The following is a 20246-nucleotide window of genomic DNA, read 5'->3' as shown; positions in this document are numbered from 1 at the left end:
CGCTGGTCTTACATATTTCTAGGAGAGAGAACATGAATTTCACCACATGTCTTTAGATTTGCACATGCTGGCTTCACAGGCCACCCATGTGAGTCTACAAAGAAGGGACATATGGACCTTTGGGGGACCCTTTATTACATAAGCATGTTTACACCAACGCGCCTCTCCTCCCCTCCCAGCCGCTGGGAAGGTCACGTGGGGAAAAGGCACAGGGGGGAGGGGAGGACATGGGAGGACATCATAACTGAGAGCCTGAGAGGAAGCAGTTCTCTGTGCCCGTTCTGTTGATGGACATGGACTAACAATGGGCTGTAGGGAGCAGAAACGGAAGCAATTAAAATCTAGGGTGTCTGAAGAGTAACCTGCAGTCTCTGCTCCTATAACAGGCTGCCATTACACATGCCCGAATAGCAAATATTTGCCCCATCATTAGTGCTCCCTTAACATGTGATGTTAGAATGGCATGATTTCTATAGTCACCTTGGACCAGCTATTGTCCTTTGTGGGAATGAAGTAGTTAAGGATCCCTTGGTTCTCCTGCTTTAATTCACTACCTAAAAAAAGTAAATATATTACACATAGGTGAGTAATCTTACAGATTTAATTTAAAATTGCCAAGATATTGCTACATTTATTAGTTATATATAATAGAACTATGAATAGATGCCGTTATAACAAAGGCGGTATGATCAAATAGCCTCTCTCTCTGACTTACATGACATGGTTCATTCCTCTCAGCAGATTTGTTCCTGAAGAAATAGCCTTATTATGTGAGGTTTATAATAATTAAGGCTGGCTTGCCATCACACACACACAAAATATCAGCTCACATGCCCAGTGAATGAAACCAAGCCTTCAGAAATTCTAAGGTTATCACTAGTAGACTTTATTTTTAAACATGTGCTGAGCATCTGCGCTGGGAGGATGTTCCGTCTGCCTGTGTGAGGAGGAGAGTGTTGTACAGTGTGTTTGCTGGGGAGGAGAGCAGGACAAGTACGCCTGGCTACGATTACACACCATGTGAGAGGGGCCACCATTCAAGTACACCACCCACATGAGGCTGTATTGTTTCTTTTTTTAAAAAATATATTTTATTGATTTTTTACAGAGAGGAAGGGAGAGAGATAGTCAGAAACATCGATGAGAGAGAAACATCGATAAGCTGCCTCCTGCGCATCCCCCACTGGGGAAGTGCCGCAACCCAGGTACATGGCCTTGATCGGAACCGAACCCGGGACCCTTCAGTCTGCAGGCCGACGCTCCATCCACTGAGCCAAACCGGTTTCGGCTGTATTGTTTCTTTTACAGGTAAGAAACCATTTCTAATTTAGAACGAACTGAGATATTTACACTTAATGCATATTTGCAGATTACTGCAAATTGGATTAACTGGAATAAAAATGTATTAAAGTAAAAAAAAATACATGTTTACAATGATGTGTGGCTTTTCTTAATAAGAATTTTAACACATGTATTATCTCCATGATCACATAAAGCTCTGTTTTTGCCTGTTGAAATACTTCCGCTAGCTTAATGAGTTATTCAAAGCAAACACTGATGAAACTACCTCATTTACGTCAAGTAATAGTAACTCAGATAGTTCCATGTGCCACTTCCCAGCCTCTGGCCCCCATAAAAAATACCAATGCCGCCACTAGTATTGTGGACATTTCTTTTTTAGTGTCTTCTTATCTATGCATGCGCCCCTAAAAATTTAGGCAGAGTTTTCCTACTTTTGAACCTTATGTGAATGGAGTCATGTAGGATACATTCTTTCTGCTTCTTTCACTCAGTTTTTGTAAGATTCATTTATGTGATTGCATCTTGCTACAATTCATTTATTTTCCTTTCTAAACTATAATCTGGCTTCTAAATATTCCACAATGTATTTTCCATTTAGCCACTGAAACTACAGTGGGGCCTTGATTTAAGAGTGTCCTGAATAACGAGTTTTTCCAGGATACAAGCCATCTCTCGGCCGATTTTTTGCTTTGAGTTGACAGAGTAATTTGAGTTAACGAGCTCCGTCACAGAACGAACTAAACTTGTAAGTCAAGGCCCCACTGTATAAGAATATTAATCTCCAAAAAGACTGAGGTCTTTTTCTGATGTTTCCTTGTCTGCTTTTGTTTGGAATGTATTTCTTTGTTTCCTTATTCTGCTTGTCTGTGCTTATTTCTATGTATTAGGAAAACAGTGACATCTTTCATTCTTGAAGGAATAGCCTTGTATAGGAGATAAACCTTATCACTCAACCTTGCCCTAGCTTTTGATTGTCTCTTCAACCTTTGTGATTATTTTAGTAGCCTGATTTATTATTTTTTTAAATACGTCTTTATTGATTTCAGAAAGGAAGGGAAAGGAAGAGAGAGGTAGAAACATCAGAGATGAGAGGGAATCATTGATCGGCTGCCTCCTGCATGCCCCCTACTGGGGATCGAGCCTGCAATCTGGGCATGTGCCCTGACCAGGAATCAAACTGTGACCTCCTGGTTCATAGGTTGATGCTCAACCACTGAGCAACACCAGCCGGGCCTGATTTATTCTCAATAGGTCTCAGGTGATCCTAAGCTGCACCTAGTTCCAGGCTGGGTGGAAGCCAGATCCTCAGGCAGCGGCTTTTAAAGTTGCAAATACAGTCCGGTGGGGCTGCCATTGTAAACGCTGCTGACCTCTAGACCAGGAAATCTGGAAGTGACTCCTGGGTGACAGCTGCAAAATATCGGCTTCCGATGAGTGTGTAAGTTCCTTTCTGGGAGAAACTAGTGAGCTGTGGTGAGGCCCCAGGATGGCGTCTCCTTCCCTCATTCCCTAAGCACCTCTATAGCCTCCTGATGTGTGGCAAACCTGAAGCCTGACCTCAGGTTTGAGCTCCAGGAGAACTAAGGAATCTTTTTCGTAGGCAGGCTGGGGGTTTTTTGGGGGGGGGGGGGGGGGGTGTCAGTGCGCTTCTGTGCAGTGCATTGGGTGCGGTCACCAGCTAGGGGCCCGGGAACACAAGCTCCTCTGGTCACAAGGGCAGTGTGATCAAGGGAGGTCCCTGTGTGGACTGAACTCCCAGATTTAGTGCGGCTGAAGAAAGGTGCCCACAGCCTTACCGATGCAGAGGAGGAGCGCCCGAAGAGGGACATGCCTGGCCTGCTTGCTCACCTGGGCTAGCGACAAAGTGGCAGCTTTCAGCACCTCCACTACCCAAGAAAATCTCAGCTGGCCCCTGACCTCACAGTGGTTCTCAACCTTCTGGTCCCTTAATACAGTTCCTCATGTTGTGGTGACCCCCAACCATAAAATTATTTTTGTTTCTACTTCATCGCTGTAATGTTGCTACTGTTATGAATCGTAATGGAAATATCTGATATGCAGGATGGTCTTAGGCGACCCGTGTGAAAGGGTCGTTCGACCGCCAAATGGTCAGGACCACAGGTTGAGAACTGCTGCTAGTAGATGCTTTAAGATTGGGAAATGGCAATAATTCCTTTTTTACTGCAGCGTAGTATTCCATTGTGTAGATATACCACCATTTTTTAATCCACTCATCTGCTGATGGGCACTTAGGCTGTTTCCAAATCTTAGCTATGGTGAATTGTGCTGCTATGAACATAGGGTTGCATATATCCTTTCTGATTGGTGTTTCTAGCTTCTTGGGATATATTCCTAGAGAATTTCTTGGATGATTAGTGACTTTGAGCATGTTTTCATATGTCTTTTGGCCTTCTGTATGTCCTCTTTTGAAAAGTGTCTATTTAGGTTTTGCCCATTTTTGATTGGATTGTTTATCTTCCTTTTGTTAAGTTGTATGAGTTCTCTGCCAATTTTGGAGATTAAAGCCTTATCTGAGATAGCATTGACAAATATGTTCCCCCATGAAGTGGGCTTTCTTGTTTTGTTGATGGTTTCTTTTGCTTTTTATTTTGATGCAGTCTCATTTGTTTATTTTCTCCTTAGTTTCCATTGTCCTAAGAGCTCTATCAGTAAAGATATTGCTTCGACATATGTCTGATATTTTGCTGCGTATGGATTCTTCTAAGATTTTTATGGTTTCCCATCTTACATTTAAGTCCTTTATCCATTTTGAGTTTATTTTTGTGTATGGTGTAAGTTGGGGGTCTAGTTTCATTTTTTTTTGTATGTTTCTGTCCGATTTCCCCAACACCATTTATTGAAGAGGCTGTCTTGACTCCATTGTATGATCATACCTCCTTTGTCAAATACTAATTGAGCATAATGGTTTGGGTCGATTTCTAGGTTCTCTGCTCTATTCTATTCATTGGTCTATATGTCTTAGGCCAGTACCAGGCAGTTTTGAGAACAGTGGCTTTGTAATATAGCTTGATATCTGGTAATGTGATCCCACCAACTTTGTTCTTCTTTCTCAGGATTGCTGAGGCTATTTGGGGTCTTTTTTTATTCCAGACGAATTTTTGGAGAGTTTGTTCTCAGTCTGTGAAATATGCCATTATTATTTTAATGGAGATTGCATTGAATCTGTAGATTCCTTTGGGTAGTATGGGCATTTTAATAATGTTGATTCTACCAATCCACGTACACGGCATATTCTACCATTTGTTTATATCTTTCTCTATCTTTTTTATCAATGTCCTGCAGTTTTCTGAGTACAGGTCTTTTACCTCCTTAGTTAAATTTATTCCTTGGTATCTTAATTTTTTTGTTGTAATGATAAAGGGAATTTTTTTAGTTTCTCTTTCTGTGAGTTCATTATTGGTGTATAAAAGCCATAGATTTCTAGTTGTTAATTTTGTATCCTGCTACATTGCCAAATTCTTTTATTAAGTCTAAAAGTTTTTTGATGGAGTGTTTGGGTTTTTTATGTGAATGATGACAGTTTTATTTCTTCTTTTCCAATTTGGATGCCTTTTATTTCTTCTTTTCTGATCACTATGGCTAGCACTTCCAGTACTATGTGGAACAGGAGTGGTGAAAGTGGGCATCCCTGTCTTGTTCCTGTTTTTAGGGGAAATGGTTTTAGTTTTTGCCCATTGAGTATGATGTTGGCTTTAGAGCATTATGCTAAGCAAAATAAGCCAGGTGGAGAAAGTTTAATATCACATGATCTCACTCATTTGGGGTAATATATTGAATAACATAAACTGATGAACAAAAATAGAGCCAGAGGGAAAAAAATATTCTAGAATATAATAGAAGTAATCCTGTTATTTGTAGTTTTTTTATATTTCCTATATTTAAAATAATTTTTCTTGAAATATTAAAAATAATAAAATAAAAAAGGTAAATAAATAAAATAAAGATATTTTAACTAAAAAAATAAATAAGAGTACCTACCAAATAGAATTGAAATGGGTATTAAATATGTTCATATTGATAAAGCATTTAGTGCCTGACGCATACTGTTATCCTAATATTAATTAAATGATAAATCTTCTTAAATCTTCTTTGTTAAGTTCCCAAGATAAAACTCTTGACACGTGGATATAGTTGTTCAGAGAATGGACACATTTTTATGCTACTGTCCAAGCCTCATATCAGCAAGTGTAATCATTTTATGGTGTTAGAGGAATGTGAAGGAGCCCACAGAGAAGGTGGTACAAAGGTGTAACCAAAAGAGAAAGCCCTAATAGAGGTAAATAAGTGAAGCTACTGTATGTTCCAAAATCTATACTGACTCACATGTGGCCATAAATATTTAAATCAATTAAAATAAAATAAAATAAAAATTAGGTTCCTTCGTTGCACTGGCCACATTTCAAGTGTTTGATTACCACAGGTGGCTGATGGCTACCACATTGGACAGCACAGATCCAGAACATTTCAATCATGACAGAAAGTTCTATTGAGGAGGCAAAAATGGAGGTATCACTCAACTTTCTTTAATATTTGTCTAGATGCTGATTATTACAATTGAAGTAGACGGAATTAAGAAATATACATAGGAATCAAATATCCACTGGACAATTTGTGATGAGTTGATTTAGTTTTGCCAGCAATTTCCTGATCCTTGCCTGCAAACACTATTTACCAGCCTCTTTTAATAGAATCTGTGTAGACTCGGATACTTCTTCCTAAACCATCTCTTGTTCACTTCATAAAGTTCAGAACTAAAGAAATCCTCCAGGAATTGTTATAGACACTTACCTGGACTAGGCTGATTTCATTCTACTTTTGTGGTCATGGTTTTAATACTTATACTTGGAAAAATCCAATAAGCATCCCTTTCTACCCATTGTATGTTACCTTAGTAAGATAGATTTTTGTCTAGAACATGTTCTAGTATAAAGGGAGTGGCCACAGGAAGGCCACAATCTATCATAGTGCCTAGAATTATATCATTATCTATAGTAATAAAAGCATAATATGCAAGTTGACTGAACAACCAAACAGCAGAACGACTGTCCGGACGACCTTACGGACGACCACACTATGACACGCAGGCCAGCCAAGGTGAGTGCAATGCAATTGGCGAGGGGCCCCTGACTCCACTCCACGATTGCTCAGACCACCCTCTGTGGGGCAATCAATGGGAGGGCTCTGTGATTGATCTTCCCAAAGAGGATGCCCAGGCCACCCTCTGCACTGCGATTAATTGCAGAGACCCAGCTGGGTGGGCGGGGCCTCCCTCTTTGGGGCCATCGATCAGCCCCCCCACCTCCCGGCAATTGATTGCCCCACGGGGGGAGACCCAGGCCACCGGCCAGCAGCGCTGTAGCAGGTGTGCAGGGCGGCCAGCGATAGCCCCGCAGAGGGAAGCCCAGGCCAGCCAAACGATTGGACCCCACACTTGCTGCCGGCATGGGTGGGGGGCAGCGCCGCACAGATCACAAGCAGTGGCAGTGGTGGGGGCAGGGCCAGCTGCAGGGATGCCAGGGGAAGGAAAGCCCTGATAGGCCCTGATTACTGCCCAGGCCTAGGGACCCTACCCGAGAGGTCCTGGATTGCGAGAGGGTGCAGGCCGGGCTGAAGGACACCATCACCCACCCCTATGCACAATTTTGTGCACTGAGCTTCTAGTTAATATATTTGATGATATAATACCTTATACTTGCATAAAGTGCATGTCTTGCCCAATATTTTTACACCATTTCACTTAATCCTCACAATAATCTTATGCTTAAAATAATTATCTACATTTTTACAGATAAAGAAACAGGTTGGCATGGGAGAGAGAGTATAAGTCACTAGATTAAAGACACCAATGAAGGTAGCAGATCTGAGACCTGAACACTTTAATCCAAGGCCACACACACACACACACACACACACACACACACGCACACACACGATTAGCAAATAAGCCTTCACACATAATCCATGTACCTCTCAAACTGCTGCTGCCCTTGCACCAGGTCCTGGGTCATGTTATCCCCCCAGAAGAAGTATCTCGGATCCCACAACCCCAAAACCCCCAACCCCTAGGTATAGCTTCATTGATTTCCAATGTGAAATGTTCTGGAGGGCCTCGTCTCTTCAGGGCAGGTCCCAAGGTTTGGAGTACTCAGTGTGGGCTCAAGCCTCTCGCTCCTAGGGAGAAGCTCTGAGGCATGGAGACCCCTCCCTGTTGTGGAATCTCTGCACCAGGGGTGGTTTTGGTGAGACTGTGCCTCTGCCGCTCCCACACATCTCGATGTGGCCCTTGTATTCCTTGTGTGGAAAAGCTTCTCAGCTAGTTTTTAGTCTTTTTCAGCAGAAATTGTTCCATACATAGCTGTAGATTTGGTCATAATCTATCTTGGACCCCAGAAAAACTTTCTTAGCTTTAGGTTGTACTGTAGGGGTCCCTCTTCAGAGTGTTCTGGGATGTATTAAATCATATGACTTCTCAGTGTAGATCTTTCTCTGGGACTTTCTGCTATCTGCCTCAGTCCAAACCTAAATTAGGGATGCTCTTCTCAACAGAAGATCGCTGTGTGCTCCTGCTTGGAATTAGAGGGTGCTACTGACCACCCATTAGAAGCCCCCTTCACATGGCATCTCAGCATAAGCTCCCCAACTGGAGGGTCCAGAGCTTTATCACTGATCCCAGTGCTGACAATGGTATTTGCTTCCAGGATTTGCATTTTCTTACAGCTCAGTTTCCTTTCTTTTACTTTTCTTCTTTTTTTCCTGTTTTCTCTGTTGATTGTTAAAAAGGGTTTTCTGACTTTTGCTTCTGAGCCAGTTCTCAATTAAAGATATAGGCGTTTAATTTCTTCCAATTTCTTGTTTTATTTCACTAGGATGGCTTTTCAGAGTACATAATCTTCCATATGGCAGAAACAAAATCATCTTACTTGTGCATTTTAAAAAAATACATGGTTACTTAATTTTCCTTGAGATTATGTAGAATCATTACTAAATATTCTCATTACTTTGGTCCTTTAAAAAAAATATATTCTAGATGACTATTTTGTAATATTTATTTATTTTCTTTAAAAATCAATATTTAGGTATAGGTTTCATATTAATTTCTTTTTGATTCTGTCATATTTTAATGGCTATTTGTTTAAGGATATTGTGAGGAAGGACTTGGCAATAACCACCTTAGTGTTGAAACAGGGCCTCTAACCCATATTCCCATTAAAGGACACATTTTTGTGTCTACATTGTTGAGGATAGGTCTTGGGTCGGAGGTTAGTGTTTCTCCTTCAGGAAGAGCAAGTTGCTAGGACAGTTGACAGTAAAAGAGGTTTTCTGGTCACAACTTCTCATTGTGGTAATTTAGAGGCCACATGAAATAGAACTCTGATGCAAAAAGTATTCAAAATATTTGCTGAATTAATATAAGTCATTATGCTTAAAATAATGGACATATCAACGTGCATGTGTCATAGGCACTTCATATTCCCTATGACCAGCAGTGAGGAATTGTTTTCCAATATATCTGTTCTCCACATCTGCTCTACCATCCATTTCTTATCAATTTTCTGATCCCCATTTTTACTGTGTAATTAATCATACTATTTCCCCTTGCCTAGGGATAAACTTCTAACTCCTCAGTCTGACACACAATGGGAACTTCTGTGGTAGTTTGCACAACCTAGACAATTAGAAACTAAGATAAAAAACAGAACGAGGAAGAGCCTTGCCATGTCCCTGTTTTATGTTAAGGAAAGAGCAATAAAGGAGAGAAAGAGTTTCTATCTCTGGTAACATGTAGGCAGAGAGAGGCTTATTGGTTTTAACATACAGAAGCAGACCTGTTCTTTTAAAAAAAATCTTTATTGTTGAAAGAATTACACATGGCCCTTCTTTCCCTCAGGGACCCCTGCTACCCACCCCTGCCCCCTGCCAGCAGATATGTTCTTGAAAGGAGAGAAAAGCTTAGTGGTTCTTCTTTGTATTGTAATATCATGTCCTGGCTAAGATCAAAAGACCAGAGTTACATGTTCAGCTGGAGGGAAAAAGCCTTCAAACTTTGCATGGATGTTATATAAAAACTAGAGGCCTAGTACATGAAATTTGTGCACTGGAGCAGGGGTCCCTCAGCCTGGCCTGTGCCCTCTCACAGTCCAGGACCCCTCAAGGGATGTCTGCCTGCTGGCTTGTGGCTTGATGGCCTTCTGCTGCTGCACGGCCTGCTGCATGAGCTTCAGCAGCTGCTGCACATGCACGGGTTGGGTGACCATGGTCTGTCCTGTGAACACCATTGAGTGGGTGAGTCAAATGCGGAGGCAGGCTCACCCTGAGTTCCTTGCACTTCCCTGAGTCACTGAGTTGTTCTGACTGACTGCCTTCTACAGAGAACGGCACCAGTATGGGGCCTAAGCCGGCAGTTGGACATCCCTCTCGCAGTCCAGGACCCCTTGGGGGATGTAGCAGTGCATCAAGTGGCAGGCAGCCAGAGAGGAGCCAGAATTGGGGCTGGGGGCCGTGCCATTCATGCTCATCCCAACCCGCTGTGCCTTTTGCCGTCGCTCAGTACTGCTGCCTTGGAGTCGGGAGAGGCTCCCGCCATGGTAGCTGCACTCACCAGCTGTGAGCCTGGCTTCTGGCTGAGCAGTGCTCCCCCTGTGGGAGCACACTGACAACCAGGGGGCAGATGCTCAATGAAGGAGATGTCCCCTGGTGGTCAGTGTGTATCATATCAAGCAGTTGTTCTGGTCATTCCACCATAACGGTCACTTAGGCTTTTATATATATCCTATCTAATAAAAGAGTAATATGCAAATTGACCATCACCCAACACACAAGATGGCTGCCCCCATGTGGTCAAACATGGCCACCCCCATGTGGACACAAGATGGCCGGCAGGGGAGGGCACTTGGGAGCGATCAGGCCAGCAGAGGACACTTGGGGGTGACCAGGCCTCCTAGGGAGGACAGTTAGGGGCAACAAGGCTGGCAGGGAAGGGCAGTTGGGAGGGACCAGGCCTGAAAGGGAGGACAGTTGGGAGCAATCAGGCCAGCAGAGGAAGACACTGGGGGTGACCAGGCCTACAGGGGAGTACAGTTGGGGGCAACAAGGCTGGCAGGGGAGGGCAGTTGGGGGGAACCAGGCCAGCAGGGGAGGACAATTGGGGGGAACCAGGCCTGCAGGGGAGAGCAGTTAGGGGCAACCAGGTCAGCAAGGGAGGGAAGTTGGGGGTGACCAGGCTGGCAATGGAGGGCAGTTAGATGTGACCAGGCTGGCAGGGGAGCAGTTAGGTTTCAATCAGGCTGGCAGGGGAGTGGTTAGGGGGGATCAGGCTGGCAGGCAGTAGTAGTAGTTAGGGGCGATCAAGAAGGCAGGCAGGCGAGTGGTTGGGAGCCAGTAGTCCTGGATTGTGAGAGGGACGTCCCAGATTGGAGAGGGTGCAGGCTGGGCTGAGGGATACACCCCTCCCCGCTACCCTGTGCACAGATTTTGTGCACCAGGCCTCTAGTATATAGATCATTGAGAATTATGATGATAATTGTGACTTAGAGATATAATTTACATGGACAGAAGAAATCCAAATCTGTCTTATTAAAGTGATATAGGAATTTAGTGTGAACCCTTTTTCTGTGTGTGCAAAATTTCTTAGCATAACCAGACACAAGAAGTTATAGAAACGACAATCCCAAAAGGAATTATATTGGTAAACCATAGGGAACAGTTACTGAAGACATAAAACTTATGCATAGTGAGAACAACAAATATGATATAATACATCTTGAACAAAACAGCCCAAACTAATTTACCTGGGAATTTCATTGTGATGAAATCTTTAAAATCATTTAATGTATGCTTGTGTGTATCAGTCTTGACCTTGACCTTTAGGATGTAAACATCGCCAAACTTGTTCTTGAGGTGCTGAGGGCTGCCCAAACACACAAACTTTCCCTTCACCATGATGGCCAGCCTGGTACAGAAGGCATCGCATTCCTCCATTCTAGCAAAATAAGGTACCAGAATAATGTAAAATTGAAACATTTCCTGTTGGAGGACCTTCTATAATTCAGGATTTTGTGTTCTATTTCCAAAGGGAAGTGGAATTTGCCAATCATAAAGCTCATACTTGAGAAGTGGAAATTTTTCAAATAATGAGTATGAAACCCTCACATAGAACATCTGAACTCCTTGTCCTCTCCCCACTCTTGGTTACATAACTTAATGGATTCTTGACTCTTTCACTGATTAGGATTAATGAGGAACTCACATTCTCAAGCAAGTTTGGTGTCCAATATTCCTAGCCCCAAATAATTCTCTTGAACAACCACTACAATGCTTGCCAACCCTCTTCCAAGCCTCCCAATGAGTCACACCTGTGGGAGGTTATAATAATGGTTTTTCCACTTTCACGTGCTTGCATCACAGCATCCCAGAGCAGACGTCGGGCTACTGGGTCCATGCCAGTTGATGGCTCGTCCAGCAAAATGATTGTGGGTTTTCCCATCAGGGCAATAGCAGTACTCAGCCTACGTTTGTTTCCTCCACTTCATGGTCATAGAAGGAGAGAGAATGCAGGGAAAGCGAAGGATATATAAATCAGTTGCTTATAGGATAGTAACATTTCAAATGTTGAGAGTCTCAGCAAGCACAAAACATGGATATCCATGGTGCTGGTTAAATGTGACTTCAATGAGGTAGCAGGCTCAAGTACAGATATATATATATATATATATATAGATAGATAGATAGATAGATAGATAATTTTTTTATTTGAAATGAAAAGGAGTGACTTTTATGTAACTGATTTTACCAGTATTATCACTGACATTTATTTACTAGTTCTTAGGGTGTTCTGATTTTCCAGGTACATAAATTCCACCATAATTTGTTGGGACTCAAAGAACCATGTGGCCACTAGGAAGAATAAGGTGCTCCCCTTTGAGATTCAGAGGCTATGGTTCAATCATAACTAAGATTTTGAGTTTCATCTCAGTATAGGAAAGACATGGAACCACACTGACCTGTCTTATTACTGCATTTTAACCTAACAACTCATTAGACAGTGTCACAATTAAATATCTGTGTGATAGAGGGAATTAGGTGATGCATTTTTACATCAGAAGCACAGGGAAGCATCACAACATTAGCAGCCACAATGAAAAGATCAGTATATTGACTCACCTATAGGTTCTGATAATCTTGTCAGCATGGGACTCCAGTTGCAGTGAAGTCAACCATTTGCTCACGTACTGCTGAATCTGGGACTCCGAGACTCCCCATAATCTGGCATACATGATCATTATTTCCCGACCAGTCATATATTCCAGCAAGGCATCAGACTGAGGACAATAGCCAACTCTTGCCTTCACCTGATTATAAGAATTGCCTTGATAAGGACCCAAGTCATCAGTCCCACTGAGCATTTTTTAATAAGATAGAAGACCTTCACTTCTCCAGGCTATGCTTCTAAGTGTACTACCAAGAATTTTCTTTTCTAAAGACCACAGAATTATGATGAGTGGATCTATTGTCTCAAATTAAAATAACAGATTCCCCAATTCAGTTTTAATAATCTGGAGGATGAAGAAGTTAGAAATAAAATCCTATAGCACCATTGAATTTGGAGCATTAGAATATTAGATTCTCCCCTCGTTAATGAAGAATTCCAAGGCAGTTGGCCACAAGGGATGTTCTTGCCCTGCACAGGTTGCACAGTCATTGTAGACCTCATTTCATAGGAAGGTTGAACTGGAAGCTAGCCTTCCCATGCTCATAAGCAGGGTAAATCAGTTGCTTTATCAGTTAACCAAGCCTTTTGTATATTTGTCTTCAGATGTACATAGACTACATATCGAGAGAAACGATGAATATTAGTTTATTAAAATTAATTAACTAAACATTTTAAATAAAGTTATTTTAAATAAGTAAAATTCATAGCTTTTCTCTGGGATTTTATTAATTCATTTACAGCGATCCTAGACTCTTGGCAGAAATGAACTAAACTCTTTATTCTAGATATGAAATTATTCTCTCATATAATTTTTGAAAATAAATGAGCTACATGCAAAGATAAGTCAACAAACTAGGAAAAAAAATAACATGAATGCCAATACCAGAAACATTTGTAATAACTTCAGGTATTGGGATTAGTAGATCGAATGGAAAAAAAATGATAGTAGTTATTATATTTACATAAATTTTAAAAGTTTAAAACTATTTGATAAAAGAGGAAAGTATAAAGTCATGTAGACCTTTTAGAAATGAACCATATATCTAAATATCTAGAAATGAAAAAAAAGAGTCATGTTACAATTTCTGTGAATGGGTTGAATTAATTACAATGGAAGAAATTAATCTGCTGAAGATAGGTCCTAAGAAAGTTCCTAGAATGCAGCACAAAAATAAAAAGTGGGGAACGAATAAAATAACACTGAGAGATTGGGATGATAAACTAGAAATATCACATCTGGATAATCAGAATTGCATCTGGACAAAAAGATGGGAACAAGAAAAATATCTGAAAACTAATAAAAATTATACAGAACTAATTTAACATATTAATGAATTCAAGAATGCCAATAACTTTCAAGAGAATACAAATTTAAAGATCCACGTCTAAGTACTTCATATTGAAGCTTATGTAAAACAAAGAGAAAAATTATAAAGCAGCCCATAGAGGAAAAAAGATTATAATATAAAGTATGTCATACTGACAGCTGATTTCTTAAAAGTAGTGGTGGAAGCTAGGTGATAGTGAAAGAACATAATAACTGGTTCATTAAAAATAATTGCAGCCCTAGCTTGTTTGGCTCAGTGGATAGAGCATTGGTCTGTGGACTGAAAGATCCAGGGTTCGATTCAGGTCAAGGGCACATGCCCAGGTTGTAGACTCGATCTCCAGTAGTGGGCATGCAGGAGGCAGCCAATGGATGATTCTCTCTCATCATTGGTGTTTCTATCTCTCTCACCACCTCCCTTCCTCTCTGCAAACAATAAAACAATATTTTAAAAACAATAATTGCAAACCTCAAATTCTACACGCAGTGAAAATATCTTTTGCCAGTGAGGGTGAATTAATGGCATTTGCAGAAAGAAAGTGAAAACAAATAATAAAAGGTTTTCCCCTGAAATTGAGATGGAGAAACTGTCTGCAGTTGCCATTGCTGTTCAATGCAGAGTAGAGGCTCTAGCCCAGCCGTAGGCAAATGACAGCCCGCGGGCCAGATTGAGCCCGTTTGAAATGAATAAAACTAAAAAAAAAAAGACCGTACTCTTTTATGTAATGATGTTTACTTTGAATTTATATTAGTTTACACAAACACTCCATCCATGCTTTTGTTCCAGCCCTCCGGTCCAGTTTAAGAACCCATTGTGGCCCTCGAGTCAAAAAGTTTGCTTACCTCTGTCTAGCCCTTGCTGTAAACAAGGGAAACAAGCATAGGATTGGGAAGGAAAACAAGTCTTTGCTATTTGCAGGTGGTCATGATTGTATAAGTAAAGATTCTAATGAAATTTATAAATAAATATTAGAATTAATAGAATTAGGAATTTTGTTGAACAAGTTTAGTATTTAAAGTCTATTGTAATTCTATAGACCAGCAATAAGTCATAAAAATAAAATCATTTAAGTTAATATTAAAACAAAATATATTGAAATAAATTGTACAAAATAAGCTGAATTCTCTTATTAATGTAACATCCATGCACAACTATTAAACTATTATTCTGACGCACTTATTGAGAAACAAATTTATGGAAATGACATATGTACTATAAATATGTTAATCTTCTAGAATGTCCACTCAAAAATCTCAGTAAGTATATGCAAAGATAGGATATTTCCTCAATATATCTATAATTTTTAAAAGTTCAAAAATAACCAAAGTAGCATTGAAGAACACTTTTCACTATTAAATATTATGACTTGTTATAAGACTACTATAACTAAGAAAGTGTAGTACTGGCTAAAGGCTAAACAAATAAACCTATGAAAAACAACATAGTCCAGAAAGTGACTCATATTTAGGTAATACTTGATAGTTGACAAAGTTGACATTGTAGAGGAGTTGGAGCAATGACAATCTCTCACCAAAACGTGCTGGGTCAACTGGCTATATGTTAGGGAAAAAATGAATATTTACCCTTATGGACAGTATGCAGATGAATTATAGATTTAAAGGTGAAAGGTAGGCCTTGGCTGTGAACCCAGGACTGGGACTCCATCCTCCACAGAGGCAGGTTCTATCTAGTTTTCAGATAGAAACACCAGAGGCAGGGTTAGAAAACGGTGGCCCAAAGTTTTATCCCTGGGCACTGCAACCAGGCCAGCAGCCACCACCACAACTGCATAAGCAGCCATCATCATGACCACTGGAGGAGCAGCCGCTGCCCTCAAATGCCCGAGAAGCATCCGCCACTGCAACCGCAAAAGCAGCCCATGTGCAGCCACCGCTGCAAATGCCTGAGGAGCAGCCACATGAGCAGGTATCACTGCAACTACTCAAGCCAAGCCAGCAGTTTCAACCCCAGGCCTAGTGATTGAACAAAGAACCACCAAGCCCAATGCATTGACCCCAGGAGCTGTGACCCTGCAATCTGCTGCCAAGCCCCAAATATTGACCCAGGAGCCATGACATGCAAACTAATACCTAGATCCTTTGGTGAGAGCAAAATGGGGACACAAAAAAATAACCACCAAAAAAAGAAAAGGAGGAATCCAGAAAATGAACTAAATGAAACAGAAGCATGCAATATGTCAGAAAAAGACTTCAGAATCAGGGTCATATAGCTCATAAACCAGATGGATGAGAAAATCAACAACTTATGTAAGAATCAAGCAGAAAAAATAAAAAATAACACCATGGAAGATTTCAACACTAGATTAGAAGAAGCAGAGAACCGAATTAGTGAATTAGAAGAAAGGGCAGCAAACCTCACCCAATATGAACTGCAATTGGAGACAAAAATTAAAAGAAGGGGGAGAGCCTAAGGGAGCTTTGGGACAACATGAAACAACGCAACATATGTATAGCAAGGGTGCCAGAACAACAAGAGGAGTAAGGGTTAGAAAACCTATTTAAAGAAATAATGTCAGAAAACTTCCCTGAATTGGGGAAGAAAAAAGTTACACAAGCAGAGTCCCAAGTAAGATGAAGCCAAAAGACCAAGACACACTGTAATTGCAATGGCAAACATTAATGAAAAAGAGAGAATCTTAAAGGCTGCAAGAGATACAGAATGATACCCACAAGGGACCTCTCATTAGATTATCAAATAATTTCTCAACATAAACACATCAGGCAAGAAAGGAATGGAAGGAAGTATACAAAGTGATGCAAAGCAAAGGACTGAATACAAGACTACACTATCCAGCAAGGCTATCATTCAAAATTGAAGGGAAAATCAGGAGCTTCACAGACAAAAAAAAAAAAAGGCTAAGGGAGTCTATCACTACCAAGCCAGCAATGCATGAAATACTAAAGGGATTGTCTTAAAAAGAAGAAATAAAAAGGGAAGAAGTAACACAGGCACTCTAAAATAAAAATGGCTACAAACAAGTACCTATCAATAATAACTTTAAACGTAAATGTACTATATGCTCCAATCAAAAGACATTGAGTGGCTTAATAGATAAGAAAACATGACCCATATATATACTGCCTTCAGGAGACTCACCTCAGACCAAAAGACTCACACAGACTGAAAATGAAGGATGGAAAAAATGACTTTCAGGCAAATGGAAAGGAAAAGAAAGCTGGGGTAGCAATACTTATATCGGACAGATAGATAGATAGATAGATAGATAATTTTTTTATTTGAAATGAAAAGGAGTGACTTTTATGTAACTGATTTTACCAGTATTATCACTGACATTTATTTACTAGTTCTTAGGGTGTTCTGATTTTCCAGGTACATAAATTCCACCATAATTTGTTGGGACTCAAAGAACCATGTGGCCACTAGGAAGAATAAGGTGCTCCCCTTTGAGATTCAGAGGCTATGGTTCAATCATAACTAAGATTTTGAGTTTCATCTCAGTATAGGAAAGACATGGAACCACACTGACCTGTCTTATTACTGCATTTTAACCTAACAACTCATTAGACAGTGTCACAATTAAATATCTGTGTGATAGAGGGAATTAGGTGATGCATTTTTACATCAGAAGCACAGGGAAGCATCACAACATTAGCAGCCACAATGAAAAGATCAGTATATTGACTCACCTATAGGTTCTGATAATCTTGTCAGCATGGGACTCCAGTTGCAGTGAAGTCAACCATTTGCTCACGTACTGCTGAATCTGGGACTCCGAGACTCCCCATAATCTGGCATACATGATCATTATTTCCCGACCAGTCATATATTCCAGCAAGGCATCAGACTGAGGACAATAGCCAACTCTTGCCTTCACCTGTAAAGATAAGGAAGGCCACTGCATAATACTAAAGAGATCAATACAACTAGAGGCTATAACTCTGGTAAACATATATGCACCCAATGCAGGAGCATCCAAATACATAAAAAAATCTCCTGGAAGATATCAAGGAGAGATTGACAGCAATGCAATCATAGTAGGGGACTTTAATACCCCATTAATATCACTGGATAAATCCTCTAGACAAAAAATCAGCAAAGAAACATCAATCCTAAATGACTCACAAGATCAGATGGACTTAATTGACATCTTCGAACATCTTCAGAACAGCTTCACCCAAAGCTCCAGAATATATATTCTTCTCAAGTGCACATGGAACATTTTCAAAGATAGAACACATATTGGGTCACAGGCAAAGTCTCTCCAAATACAAGAAGACTGAAATCATATCAAGCATCTTCTCAGACCACAATGGCACAAGATTAGAAATAAGCTACAATAAAAACAAGACAATAAATCCAAACACTTGGATGCTGAGTAGTATGTTATTAAACAGTGATTGTGCTACCAAAGAGATCAAAGAAGAAATTTAAATCATCCTGGAAATGAATGACAATGAAAACACAACAATCAAAAATTTATGGGACACAATGAAAGCAGTCCTGAGAGGGAAATTCATAGCATTATAGGCCTATCTCAAAAAACAAGAAAAACTGGTAATAAATCTAACTCTACAACTCAAAGAATTAGAATGAGAGCAACAAGAAAAGCCTAGTGTGAGCAGAAATGAGATAATAAAGATCAAAGCAGAAATAAATGACAAAGAATCCAAAAAAAAACTATAAAAGATCAATGAAACCAAGAGCTTGTTCTTTGAAAGTATAAACAAGATTGATGAACCTCTAGCCAGACTCATCACCAAGAAGCAAAGAGAGAGGACCCAAATAAATAAAATCAGAAACAAATCTCAATAGGAAGATAACTAAAGAGGAAATTGAAGCAACAATCAAAAAGCTTCCAGCAAACAAAAGCCCAGGACCAGACAGCTTCACAGGGGAGTTTTACCAAACATTCAAAGGAGAACTAAAACTTATCCTCCTCAGATGATTCCAAAAAATTCAAGAGGAAGGAACAATTCCAAGCTCTTTCTATGAAGCAGCATTGCCTTAATCCCAAAACAAGATAGAGACAATATAAAGAAAGAGAATTATAGGCCCATATCCCTCATGAATATAGATGCTGAAGTCCTCAACAAAATTCTAGCAAGTCAGATCCAGCATTACATTAGAAAGATCATACAGCATGACCAAGTGGGATTTATTCCCAGATGCAAAGATGGTACAATATCCTCAAATCAATAAACGTGATACATCACATAAGCAAATTGAGAGACTAAAATCACATAATATATTAATTGAAGCAGAAAAAGCATTTGACAAAATCTAACACTCTTTTTTGATAAAATGCAACATGGAAATAGAGGGATCATACCTCAACATAATAAAAACCATATCTGACAAACCTACAGCCACCATCATACTCAATGGGCAAAAACTAAAACCATTTCACCTAAGATCAGGAACAAGACAGGGATGCTAACTCTCATCACTCCTATTCAACATAGTACTGGAAGAGCTAGCCATAGCAATCATACAAGAAGAAGAAATAAAAGGCACCCAATTTGGAAAAGAAGAAGTAAAACTATCATGATTCACAGATGATTGACATTATAATGAACATAAAAACCCTAAAGACTCCAAAATAAATTATTAGATGTAATAAATGAATTCAGCAATGTAGCAGGATACAAAATTAACAGCAGGAAATCTATGGCATTTTTATACACCAATAGTGAACTTACAGAAAGAGAAATTTAAAAAAAAATCCCATTTACCATTGCAACAAAAACATTAAGATACCTAGGAATAAACTTAATTAAGGAGGTAAAAGATCTCTACTTGGAAAACTATAAGACATTGAAAAAAGAGATAGAGGAAGACATAAACAAATGGAAGAATATACTGTATTCATGGATTGGTAGAATGAACATCATTAAAATGTCCATACTACCCAGAGCAATCTATAAATTCAATGCAATCCCCATTAAGATACCAAAGCATATTTCACAGACCTACAGCAAACACTCCAAAAATTCTTATGGAATAAAAAAAGACCCCAAATAGCAACAGCAATTCTGAGAAAGAAGACAAAGTTGGAGGGATCTTAATACCAGAAATCAAGCTATATTACAAAGCCACTGATCTCAAAATTGTCTCATACTGGCACAAGAACAGACATATTGACCAATGGAACAGAACAGAGAACCCAGAAGTCGACCCAAGCCTTATGCTCAATTAATATTTGACAAAGGAGGCAAGAACATACAATGAAGTCAAGACAGTCTCTTCAATAAATGGTGTTGGGAAAACCGGGCAAATACATGCAAAATGAAACTAGAACACCAACTTACACCACACACAAAAATAAACTCAAAATGGATAAAGGACTTAAAGCTAAGATGGGCATAAAAATTTCAGAGAAATTCATAGGCAGCAAAATGTCAGAC

General features: G+C 39.9%; 1 protein-coding gene across 1 annotated transcript in view; it reads right to left on the bottom strand.

Annotated features, from left to right (window-relative positions):
- Positions 1-453: 453 nt before the first annotated feature.
- ABCA3 (ATP binding cassette subfamily A member 3) overlaps positions 454-20246 on the bottom strand; it is a 282235-nt gene continuing 262442 nt past the window's right edge. The window contains exons 30-33 of the mRNA XM_015571175.1: positions 17529-17716; positions 11676-11846; positions 11112-11302; positions 454-554 (exon numbers count right to left, since the gene is read on the bottom strand). Of these exons, the coding sequence (XP_015426661.1) occupies positions 454-554; positions 11112-11302; positions 11676-11846; positions 17529-17716 (651 nt within the window). The remainder of the gene's footprint in view (positions 555-11111; positions 11303-11675; positions 11847-17528; positions 17717-20246) is intronic.

Source organism: Myotis davidii, unplaced genomic scaffold, assembly GCF_000327345.1.
Source record: "Myotis davidii unplaced genomic scaffold, ASM32734v1 scaffold970, whole genome shotgun sequence".
Classification (NCBI taxonomy): Eukaryota; Metazoa; Chordata; class Mammalia; order Chiroptera; family Vespertilionidae; genus Myotis; species Myotis davidii.
This window is presented reverse-complemented; position numbering and strand designations above follow the sequence as displayed.